General features: G+C 41.8%; 2 protein-coding genes across 4 annotated transcripts; one reads left to right on the top strand and one right to left on the bottom strand.

Moving 5' to 3' along the window:
- On the bottom strand, nt 1-4,714 carry si:ch1073-224n8.1 (zinc finger protein 70). 2 transcript variants are annotated; one of them, XM_040150602.1, is made up of 3 exons: nt 4,486-4,714; nt 3,429-4,030; nt 1-3,262 (listed from the first exon to the last, which is right to left on the bottom strand). In XM_040150602.1, coding segments are annotated over exons 1-3 (1,572 nt in total). In that variant the 5' UTR covers nt 4,488-4,714; the 3' UTR covers nt 1-2,294. The 2 variants fall into 2 exon arrangements, with proteins under 2 accessions (XP_040006536.1, XP_040006534.1); XM_040150600.1 differs by having other exon boundaries at nt 3,429-4,714.
- On the top strand, nt 4,085-11,640 carry LOC120802611 (LRRN4 C-terminal-like protein). 2 transcript variants are annotated; one of them, XM_040150604.1, is made up of 2 exons: nt 4,085-4,159; nt 9,049-11,640. In XM_040150604.1, the coding sequence occupies exon 2, from the start codon at nt 9,057-9,059 to the stop codon at nt 9,786-9,788; it is 732 nt and encodes a 243-aa protein (XP_040006538.1). In that variant the 5' UTR covers nt 4,085-4,159; nt 9,049-9,056; the 3' UTR covers nt 9,789-11,640. The 2 variants fall into 2 exon arrangements, with proteins under 2 accessions (XP_040006538.1, XP_040006537.1); XM_040150603.1 differs by lacking the exon at nt 4,085-4,159 and adding an exon at nt 8,172-8,266.
- The last annotated feature ends 837 nt before the right edge of the window (nt 11,641-12,477 follow it).

Below are 12,477 nucleotides of genomic sequence, written 5' to 3'. Positions count from 1 at the left end.
TACAAACAAGGCCCTTTAATATAGTAACATTTACAGTAGGTAACAGGATGAATGTGATGTGAGGGAATATATTTTGTACACAGAAGCATAAAAAAGTAATTCATTTCACATTTAACACTGACCTGTTGGGGAAAGAATGCCATTTCAGTTGAAACCTACATGCAAATTCCCCCCGTATGTAATACAAAAATCAATAAATATGATTATCTGGGATAAAGACTACCTTGGCAAATTGTACTGTGGGTATACAGTTACATATATTCAACATTTTGAGTGCCTTGTAAAATGACTTACACTTGTAAATGTACATAGAGATCATTATAGTAGTAGTATACATGGTAAATGACACCAGAGACCTACAGTATAGCTCAAAAGGCTGTGAAGAATAATGCTCTGTTGTTAAACCTGATGCATCAGTCGTGTCATATCAGAGCATCAGGAAGAACATCAGGAAGAAATTTAATAAGGTTTTATATATTTACATTGTATATTAGCATACCGATGGTTACAAAGCACGTTACATTAAAAAAAAAAAAAAAAGTAATTGTTGCACATTAACTTTTCCACAAACGTTAACCCTTATTAAACTGGATAAAATGGCTAAAACTACATTCTTATATACAGAAACACCCAGGAGGCATCGTTGCCAGCGGAGGAACAAATATGCACATGCAAGCACCAAAGTCTGTCTGCTAGTAATCGCTAGTAACTGGCTGGTAACAATAATATAAGTCTGGGAAAGGAAAGGTTCTATAGACATATAGTAGCAGCTTGCATGATAAACAAAAAACAAAAACAAAAATGGAATGCTAAGATATGGTCCAGAAGAGAGAGATGATAATCGGACAAGAGAAACAGTAAAACATCTTTTAAGCTGTGTATCCTGGTGCAAGCTGATGTTCTGGATCTCTTGAAATAACCCAGTATGTTTTGGTGCAAAAATAAAATGCCTGTACTTATATCTTCAAACTTAAGATATGCTTGACACAGATAGCTTCAGCTTGACAAAATGTTACGACTGTGTAACTGATGAGGGCTCTGCACAGTGAAAAGAAGAGATAAGACAGAGCAGAGCAGGACTTAGAGAGGAGGGGTCAAACTGGTTCATGCCTCATCAAGTCACACACTCATGACCGTGTAAATTCACTCAAAAATCCACCCGGTTATGTCAGCTAGGAATTATTTTTGTCAATTAAATGTTTTTTTTACAGTATTTTTGTAGTCATTAATTACTACTTGAGAACAACGGTGACATGTGTGGCATTACAATAATATTCAAAAATGTGCTTTGGTCTTGAATAAGCATTGGGTCCTTAAAATGTGACTGCATCCAACCACAGTGGGACAATCACTGGGAGAAACAATTTAACAGACTTATTCATAGAATCATCTTAATTATGAGTCAAAGCAATCAGATGATATAAGTAAACTAAAAAAGGAGGATGAGTACTGAGGTAGACCTGGGAGACATATTGATAATCTCCATATCATAATAGGAGCCTGTTATCAAGTGGGATTTTGGTTAATAGTGCCAGTTTAAATGTTGGATTTTCCTGGTCTTAAAGGATGAAAGTGAAAAAGATCAAGTTACAATGTTGTTGTTCAGTTTCTGTTGTAGATTCTGTTGGATTCAAAAAATACTGTGTGAAAGCACCAATAGTAGAGATCCAAACGTGAGCACTCTGCCAAGATCAAAAACTTGAACCATAATACTGTGATAATGGGTTTAGTCAAAAATGCCCAGCTACACAATGAACATGGTTTGTCCTACACATGAGGCATGAACCAGCACTATGCATCTATTGCTGTGTACTATACTTGAGCAGCTCTGTGTGCTGCCAAAAGCTTTTTTTAGAAAATCATGTCTAGAGCTTGTCCTGACTAATGTTCCAGGTGGGGACAATCTTAAACGGCAGCAGCAGCAGTGACTCAGTTGATGGTTGAGTGAGTGTTCAAAACACTTATATTTTTAAAGTGGGGAACCAAATCTTGTCCACTTCTGCCATCAATTTCCCAAATTATTGTCGGGAAGCTGGAAAACCAGCAAATGCCTGTGCCAAGAACAACCTTTACTCTACTGCTGCTGCTTGATTAATGTCCGGGAAAAAAAGAAATACTTGCTGCTGACATGAAAACATGAAAATGTCAGATATAAACAAAACTTAGGCTAGTGTTATACGTAGCCCAATTCTTCACTCTAACAGCATGGAATCCATCATGTTAAACTAGAGGAACACCTTATTCCATGTTTTATGGTAAGATTACCAACCGACAGTTACTCCTCTAATCATCCCCTACACACAGTCCACAACTGAGCTGTCGTCTTCCTCTGCTCCCCACTCCCCAAACCTCATCTGAGGGGATGGAGCTGCGGGATGGAGGTTGTTTATGTCATCCATGGCATCTGGGTCTGTGTCATCACTGGCACCAATTCCCATGTGACCACCTTCCTCCCGGTGCGTGCGGATGTGTTTCCGCAGCGCTGCAGGCTCCTTGAAGCTGCGGTTGCAGAAGGGGCAGCAGCACGGCCTCTCTCCGGTGTGGATGAGCTGGTGGTGTTTGAGGTGCTGCAGGCGGCTCAGGCGCTTCCCACAGATGGCACACACGTAGGGTTTCTCTCCGGTGTGCGTGCGCCTGTGTTTGCGCAAACCGTCCAAGTGGCGGAAACAGTTTCCACACTCAGAGCAAGAGTATGGCTTCTCACCTGTGTGTATGCGCAGGTGGGTTTTAAGAGCTCCTGACTCTCGGAAGCGGCGGCCACAGACTCCACACGGGTAGGGCTTCTCTCCTGTGTGGATGCGGATGTGCTTCTTCAGGCTGGAGATCAAGCGGAAGGTCTTTCCACACTCCAGACAGTGGTGAGGCCGATCTCCCGAGGGCTCACCTGCTGTGTCAGGGGCTGAAGGTCCTGCCGAGTCCTCTGCTCTGCCCGGGGAAACACTGTCTCCTCTTCCAGCTCCAGAAGTCCTAGCCAACACTTTCTGTCCATCAAGTCCATCCTGCTGCATGGCAGCGCTGCATTCGCGCACAGGCCTCTGGTGCCGCAGGGGGTGAGTAAAGGAACGCTGAGAACCTCCCTCCGCAACTTGAACGTATCCAAGGTCACCCACGTTGTGGGTCGATCGTTCTCCGTCTCCGACTCTGTTGTCATTACGCAACCCAGACTCCTTCCTGCTGGGCTGCCCGGAGCCTGAAGCTGGTCCCTGCTCCTCTTTAATCTCAAACCTGGATGCTCCACCTGGTCCCTGAGACTGCCTCTCATCTAAAAGACAAATCCAAACAAGCAGGGACAGTTAATATAGAAGTATGATTATAATAAAGAAATGAATCCATGTGTCAATTTACGGTAAGTTACTGATTCATTTGTTTGGACTCTCAGGAATCCCACAGTTTACAGTTTAACACAACAGCACACACTTTGTATTTACCTGGCCTGCTGGAATCGGAGCACATGTGAGAAGTGTCGGATGCGAAGGAGTCCATAGCGTGGTTAGTTACAGAGCCATCTGGTTGGATTGAAAGTTGGCACATTTTGTAGTCATCTCTGGGCTCAAACCCATGAAGCGATTCATCCACAGATCCACCGAGACCCAAGTCAACACCGGCTCCGTTCACATTCCGGGGGTTCTGGTGGTCCCGGTCCAAGCCTGAAGTCAGTGAAGCCATGGAAGACAGCGATGGGGCGAAAACCGACTGATTAATCGTATGAGGGCCCGAGTATGAGATCTGAAGCTGATCTATGAGCTTCTGAGCACTACACAGGCACTCCTGTAAAGTCTTCAACTCCCTCTCTGACACCTCGAGACGCACTTTGAGTCTTTCATTCTCCTGCTCCTTGTGCAGCAGCTCCTGCTGAGTCTCATTGAGCACAAGCACCACTTCGCCCAGCAGAGTGTCCACTGCAGCGGACATGGCAGTTTGAATGGTCGGGGCCAGACGGGATTTCAGCGACGTTACAGTCATGTTGCCCTGCGAAGCTCCGTATCCTGTCTTGTCCGGTTTCCGGTCATAACAGGACTCTGCCCCGGTCCTGTCGGGAATGTTAATTATACTTTGTTTACGATTTCCACTGTGGACCGAGCTGCTGCCGCTGTTTGACGGGGAGGAATCCATGCTACCAGCATAGCCTGTCCTCCTGGAAGTCATGATGTTAATGCAGGTAGCTAACGTCTATAGGCTATGCTTAGGTTTAGTGTGCTACTAAAAACAGTCCGGATTTCTAACGCACTGGGTTGTTTTACGCGGGTTTTGTTGTTTCTGTTGCTGGTACGCGTCACCAGTTACATCCGCCTCATTAGCACTTTAACTGGCGTTGCTAACAAAAACACTGTAGTGAACTCTTCGCTGGGCCTGGCCCCGCTCGCTAACATTAGCCCGCTAGCTTTGAAACTAACGACGCCAGTCGGTCAGAAGACGCACTCTTGCAAACACTGTGACTCTACGGCAGAAATGTGCTGGTGGTCTTTAACTGCGTCACTCACGTACATTATTGTTCAGAGACTCTGGTACCACGGCCCTCAACGGCGGCTCGCCCATTTCCAGCTTCTACCTGCAGGACTGCACTCTACTGTACACTGAGGCCTGTCGCACTGAGATGATGTAATCCAAGCGGCGACTCGGTTCGTCTATTTTGCCCTGGGTATTGACATGAAGGGAGTTTCATCGCTTCTGCGGAGCATTGCAAAGAAGGGTGGTGTTAGATACCGAGCCTTGGGAGTAGATTCTCGGGAGAGTGAAGTCTGTGTCCCCGTCCCTAAACCTGAACCTAAATTTAACACGGGTGTTGATAATTCCAGGCGGCTTTCCCTTTTTCTTTAATTGACTTACCTTCCGTGTACCAAGCCATTTTTGTTTCAATTCAATTTCATTCTTGCATATTAAAACGTTCTTTTGCATTGATCTAATAAAAATCTAATATTTCATAAAATGTGTTTTTTAAACACCACATTCACAAAATGACCAGTTGCGATCTACTACTGTACATTAAAAAAAAATCCAGCCTCATCTTTTGTGTGCGCACGTTCAATATTTCTCCAGCAGGCACAAGTTGGTGAAATTGACAAATTCATTTCCATTCATCCTTCTGATATTCAGTCCGATCCGTTTACAGTTGGCTGATCAAGATACAGAGCCACTAAACATGGACTGAACTCTCAGAGTGACAGGAGTGAGTTCCCTTTTAAAGATTGTTGTTAAACCAGTATGGAGGAACGTCATGTAAGGGGTTTTATAGGACACCATTCATTTATACTTGGACAATAAAAACACAAATGAATAAAATATTTTCTCTTTTTCCAAATGAACTGATTTATCCAAAAACTACTAGGTATTTCATTAATACAAAAAAAGATGGATTTATATAACAATTTAAACATGAATATTTTTAATCCACCAATAAATCCATTAAATTAGAGACACAGTCGTCACCATAGGCCATTGTAGCCTTTAATGATTTATATAAGTATTTATCCTTTCTGTTTTTTAGACCTGTTTTGCAGCATATTGGTTTTTGTTGCGCATTTAATGCAACATTATCACAGCACTTTGTATTGTTGTATTGTATTAAATAACAGGCAGTATAGTATATGATTTAGTGCCCTTCTGAGCGCTCCTGGTAGCTAGGCTACTTGTAGTTACTTTCTTTTACTAAGGCCTGACTTTCAAGTCTGACTAATGTATTTATTAGGGAGCCGGCAGTTGAGTTCGTGTACAAGAGTAATATGCAGCCCGTTCGTCAGCCTGCAAGTCAGAGCTCGGGATGGAAATGTCCAATAGTATCGTGGTGCAGCAGCCATTTGGGGGGGGGAAAGAAGTTTAAAATTACGCTTCCAGGGTTCAAAATGTAGAGCCCCCGCAGGCCGCCGACCTCTCTGCGGCTTATACCAACCCGGGAACTCGTGGAGGACACCGTTTACAACCGTTTACTCCACACCGACGGTCTGCCGGAGGCTGCGCTTGAAATGCAAGACGCTGTGGCCCGGTTGTTTCCATTTCGCAACCGGACCAAACGTACCATAAACCCGCCAGTGCTTCGCAGACGATCCGCTCATAGCAGCGCAATCCGCCATGCGAACGACTTCATGTCACGCACACGCAGTCACAGCACTGAACGGCCACGGGCCGAGTCTGGCTCTGTTGCTCGAGACAGCCAAGAGTCACGTTTCAAGTACGTGTCTGCGTGTGTGAATGCGCGTGTTGCTTCTGATCATTGGTGTCGGCTCTAGGGGGCACTGTTGACTGACTTATTAGTGAACGGTACAGAGGCCGTGCAATAAGCCCTACATTAGGCCTAATCATTTCCCGTTGGAAAAGCTCCTCACAAACCTCGGAAACACCGAGCGCCTGTTTAGTATAAATCCATGGTTCACTTTTTCACGTTATTATTGGTTGTTCAGAAAGGTGAGGTGAATGAACTGGCTGCAGGATCCATTACATTGTCAATGAGAATGTGTGTTGCAGTGCTGGATATTTTAATGATGAAATGAAGTTTAAAAAAAAAAAGAACTGAATACAGAAAAAAAAAAACCTTGGCTTGTTAATGCTGGTTTTTACAGATCACCTTTATCTCATTCAAGGGGGTCAGTGGGCCAAAGCTGAGTGGGGTGGGGAAAAATGACATGGTCCGTGACAAAGAGGGATTGTTTATTGTGGGCTTATGTATCACGCTAACAAACAGTTCGCGTCTGCCTGAATTAGTCTTGTTTCTAGTGAAATATTTCTTCCTCCGTGACTCCAAGTTTGTATCCTAGTCTCCCGCCACACCATCTTTTTTTCCTGTTTACTTGTAAAAATGTTTGTCTCAGCTTCTTTTTCACTCTGCTAGAGCTGAACAGGTGCTTTACCATTAACAACACGGGTAAAAATAGATACATGTTTATCAGTATTAGATTCACATGTTATACATAAAACCAACCCATATTACACAACATATAAACATGCCATTACTCACACACATCCTAGATGCGAATACATGCCTCTCCTCCACACACCCACACTCTTTTTTGTATGTTCTTTCCTAGACCGGAAACACATTCGCTCACCCCCAGATAGACTCACATACACGGAAGAAAGAAAGTCAAAAAGAACCTGTAAATATATAATGATAAAAGAAATAAAGGTCGTACAATTTTTATGTCGGGGAAAAATTAGATATTCACAAGTTTCTACCTGTCAACATACTGGTTCCAGCAGAATGACATGAGGGACAGGAACTATACCGTGGCAGGAATAGGATACATCAGTTAAAACAGCTTTCACCGAGCTGTTGTTAATCAGTCAGAGCTGACTGAGATAACTTCATCAGTTTTGTGAATTTCTCTGGCACAGGACAATGCGAGCTAATTGCGGTCACTTTTTGTGCAGCCTAAACACAGAAGCAGAGTGGATATGTGAGTGTACAGCTGGATGTAAAGCCTCAGCTATCACATAAAGTGGCTTTTGTCACATCAACAAAACATCTCGTTCAGTTCCTCTCATCCCTAGACACTGGAGGCACTGCGTGAAGTTTCCTTATTGTGATGTTGGTGGTGTCTCAAATTAATTACCACCCCCTTGTTATTTTACCTCTTATTTTAATTCATTTCTGATTTTTTTTTTTCAAGAAACGGAGCAGTTTGGGAATTCCACACGTCTCGTGTCATTCCGGGAATAAATCCAGTAAGGTTCATTGCCAGTCTTTATGGAGCCAACTGCACAACAGTTTTGGTCCTTTCAGGTTTGCTGCGCCGTTTCCAGTTAAGTCATAAATTTTATTCGGATGAAAGGTTAGGCGTCTTAGAAGTTCAGGCTGTCTGCAGACTCTAACATATGTCATGCCTGACAAATTCCTATGAATCAACAAAGAGAACTGACATAGCAAACCTCCCATGTTATTCAATTTCCCCCACCCCTAAAAGGAAAATAACAACTCATTAATAAGTGAGACATGCTCTGAAAAAACCTTCCCACTGCAAAGGAATGCACCAAGAATTCATGCGGTTAATTTCATCACAAATAAGATGACAGACATGCAACTAATAGCAGACTCTATTAGTGCCACTAATAGCATGCACATTCACTGACTCAGTCATTCACATTACAAAACAATTTGGCAAGGAGGGAGGTGGAGCTGGTGCAGCAGGACCGGGAATGGGGGGGGGGCTGTTGTTGTGGAGAGGGAAAACATATAAAGAGGGAGAGAACCAGACAGGGAGCAAGTGGAGGAAAGACAAGGAGAAAGGAGCTCCCTCACATTTTGATAAAGACTACAAACTTTTGCAAGCAACAGGTAAGCTAATATCTTGTAACATTTTACACATTTTCACTCTTTACACAAGCAAATAGAGTTAAGCTGTGGCAAAAACAAAGCACATAAGGTAAATTAGTATTCAGGGGGGATGCCTGCTCTGTTTTTCATGCAGTTAAACACAGACTTATTTTTGTGTTTGTTTTTTTTTAAATGGACTTCATTGATATCTCTCTATGACTCTTCACCACAGAGCCTATTTCAGGTATGTTAGCGTGGATTGTTGTGGAAATCGAAAATGTGGCCTCACTGTAACTTGATCCAGCTGCGAGGGGGCTGCCTGTATCTTGGGTGTGTAGGCATTTAGACCCGTTGCGCAAAACCTCCTGGAATGCCGAATTAGTGTCAAGTACCTCCAAAGCTTAACAAATGAGGATTATTCCTAGGAGCTCTGTATACAAGACCATAAATCATTGACAGAATGATACATTTCAACTAATTAAGTTTCCACATTTTTTTCATTTGCTTACTCAAGATTCAAACAGTGTGCTCTAGTTTTAAGAAATGTATGCTTCAAAGTTATGGAGATTTTTTTATTTTCCAACCGAAACACAGTCTTTCCCTCACAGTCATATAATATCCAAAAGACACAGGGTCAGGGAACAAATAACTTTTATGTCCTCATTCAGGCTTTTTCATTCAAGGCAACAAGAAACCGACTCTGAAAGTACACATAGCTGGAAACGCAAGGGGATGATACTTTTCACTGCTATGCAAAAAACAGATTTCCCTACACACTGAATTTTACTTTCTCTGATCTCCAGACAGCACGATGGCTGCCAGCAGAGATCTTCCTTTTATCCTGGCCATCATCAGCCAACTTTTCATCCGAGGCTACTCTCCCCTGCCTATGATGTCACGAATGACAGGGACAAATCCCATGAGACCCCTGAGCCCAGGTGGGTTTTCGAATGAGGCCCTTCTGTTTACTACAGAAGATTACACTCAACTTGAGGACATAGTCCAAACTATTCTACCCAGAGCAGTGTCTCCACATGGAGGGAGGCCTCAGAAATGCAACTACGATCCCTGTTTGGAGAATCACAGCTGTGCTGAGCTAGGAGCTGCCACTGGCTGCCTGTGTCCGGGGCTCACTCCATACAATATTGTTCCAGAGGCTCCCAGGTTGAAATCAGTGTCCTGGAACGGGTCGGAAGTTGTTATTCAGTGGTGTGCACCTAATTCATATGTCAAAGGTTATGTTGTGACAGTATGTGGGAAAGAGAGGCAGATGGTTGGGAAGGACCGAAGGAGCAGTCCATTGGGGGATATAAACCACTGTAAAGACATTTGTGTGGTTGCAGTGAATGACGGTGGAGCCAGCAATGGGTCATGTGTAGAATATCCTCCCGGTGACAAAAGCCTGCCTCTGAAAGCAGGACTCATCGGGGGAGCGCTGGGCTTCCTGCTGCTCCTCTTGTTGGCTGTCTTGCTCTTGAGGCGCAAGAGGCAAAGGAAACAGGAGGCCATCGTCTCTATGCATGACACAGCTGAGACACAGTGAACAGAAAACAGAGCAAGACTGGATGTTCAGTGAGATAAGACTTTGTCCCATCAGACTCTTCAACGTTATTGCAGTTAATTTACTTCGACTCCATTATAATGTCTGTGGTTTTCTGCACAAAGAGGCTTTTCTGAAAGCGCAGGGGAAAAAACATAAATACGCTGTATCTGACTGGTTATTTTCAGTGCTGCAAATATTTTTGAAAACCCCTTGGTGTCGATTTGAAAACCTGCCATGGAAAATATTCATCAGCTGTGTTTTCTTAAAATTATACTCAGGATAGAAATTACAAGACCATTGCAGGACAGACAATGTGAATTTGCTCAGTTTTTGCACTTAAAAAATTAGCTGTTGGGTGGACAGCTCTGAAATATCAAGTGTCAGGACTTCAAGGAACATCCCAGCATGTAGTCCCTGCTTGCAACAGCTGTACTGTGTGTCTCCAAAACATCACATTTTCATGAGCTAAGAAAACTGTCATGTTTTCAGCTTTGTCAGTGCATTTGTCCAGTAATCCAGTGAGTTTTTACATTTTCTTATTTTTTGCTTAAGAATTAACAGAATTTTCTCACTCAAAATCCTTAGGAGTTTTTCTGGTTTTCTTTGAACAGATGACTAAAACGAACTGATTCAAATCAGACATACGCACTAATACAAATCAGGAATTAATTTACATTTTTTTTTTTTCAAATGAAATTTGAGACAAGACAATAACAAGAGCTTTATACCAGATACAACAGCTGATGGGTACAAAAATGACTTGGTATTATTTGTGTTCATGTTAGAATAATTTAATTAGGGTTAGGTAGAAGTTGTTGTATAGTGTATATAGAAATATATAGTAAATATTATTTATATTTATATATATATATATATATATATATATATATACACGGTGGTATGAAGTTCCTTTGAAGCTCTTTGTGAGAGATCCTCATGTTATTTGATTGTGATTTTATGGACTAAAAGTAAATGATGTGCTGTATTATGTAATGTATAAATGGTTATCATGACCTTGTACATGTTAAGTGTTTGATTCTTTGACAAGTTTCCTTGAACTGAAGTTTGGAGGCACTGTTCAGTGCACCCATGTGTCAGAATGTGTAGTTACTTTACACCCATCCAGGGATTGTTTTTCCATCAGTCTTATTGTTGGAACTTGTGTCAGCGCACTGGATGAGCACAAGTGTTCAGTGCTGTTTTTCCAGCTGTCATCATACAATAGCCTATCAGCGGATATGGATTTTGTGAGGCTTGTCTCATCCCAGCTGAGACTTCCAGTCATCCAGCACCGGGCAAGTGAGAAGCTTCAGGCTTTTTTTTTTTTGCAATGATGAGAGAGAGAAGAAAGTCCAATATTTAAATCCTCCCACTTTATCTCATGTTCAACCTTCCATCTGCATGTCTCCAAGCTATGTTATAATTCCTTTTTGCTCTGGTTGCTGCCACAGAGTGGAGTTGTTCCACTGCTTCTAGCATCTTTCTTATTCCAAATGCACTGCACAACTTACACCACACAGAGCTGTATGGAAGTCAGCTAACATCTGTAATTTGGAGGCACAACAGATGTTCATTTCTGTCGCTGAAATGGCCTCGAGATGTTGCTTTTATGACACACAATCAGCCTAAGTGCAGTCACTGTCAAACTGGGAGGGAAATCTTTGCAAGAATGGGCCATCGTGAGATGAAATGCAAAAACATGTGTTTTACAATATCATGTGGGGGTAGCAGCCTGTTTTGAAATGAAGGAGTAATGTAATTTAATTATGTAATGTACTTGAAGCAAGTGCAGAGTATGTTTAACTAAAACCACAAACAGTGACAGAGCTGTGCTGTTCTGGTGATGGCAGCATAACAGAACAGAACGTGTACATAAAAAAGAAAAAATAAACATATTTCAAAACTAATGTGTTTTGCCTTTTTAAATAATATACTTTTACGAAACTTTGGATGTTTTTGAATGTACATGAAGCAATCAAAATTTACCTACAGTATTACAAAAGTTTAGAACGTTCTCAATGAGCTAACTGGCATCGAGTCATACGGCTAAAAGGAAAATTAGGGAGTTGGGTGTAGTTAGAGTTAAAATGCTCATGAGCCTTTTGATCATAAGAATGCACAGACAGGATATCTGTAACGTCAAGTTAACAATAGAAATCTTAAATGACTGTAAGGAAAACTGGGAGGGGAGTTGGTAAATGTTTCTATTTTCTCTTTAAGAGACTCTCATAATCTGCTGGTATGGAGGCAAAAAAACGACTGTAATAATCTGAATTTTAAAAGCAATTGAATACCTAATTTTACAGTAAAATTTAACTATTACTGAACAATAAAATTAAAATCCCAAATTTATAGAATTTAAATATTTAAAATTAAAATTCAAATGTGCAGGGCTTCCAGTGGCTAATTAGTCTTGGATCACATTACTGAAAGAACATTATACCTGATAGCACAGAGGTCTGATCAGTTCCATTGATTCTGTATTGTTTATCCTCTGTAGCTCAAATATTCAAGTTAGAATTTTTAATCTTGAATGTGGGTATCTTAATTTCACCAGTACAATTAGAGCAACCTGGTTTTTTGACTTGACTTGAATTTATAGTTCAGGAAACGACTATTTAAGCAATGTGAATGTAGTTTCTGAATATTGGACACTTGAATTTTTCTTAAAAAAACATTTAAACCAAGA

The sequence above is a fragment of the Xiphias gladius genome, chromosome 17 (assembly GCF_016859285.1).
Source record: "Xiphias gladius isolate SHS-SW01 ecotype Sanya breed wild chromosome 17, ASM1685928v1, whole genome shotgun sequence".
In the NCBI taxonomy this organism is placed as follows: Eukaryota; Metazoa; Chordata; class Actinopteri; order Istiophoriformes; family Xiphiidae; genus Xiphias; species Xiphias gladius.
Note: the sequence above shows the minus strand (reverse complement) of the source record. Positions and strands in the feature narration are given on the sequence as shown.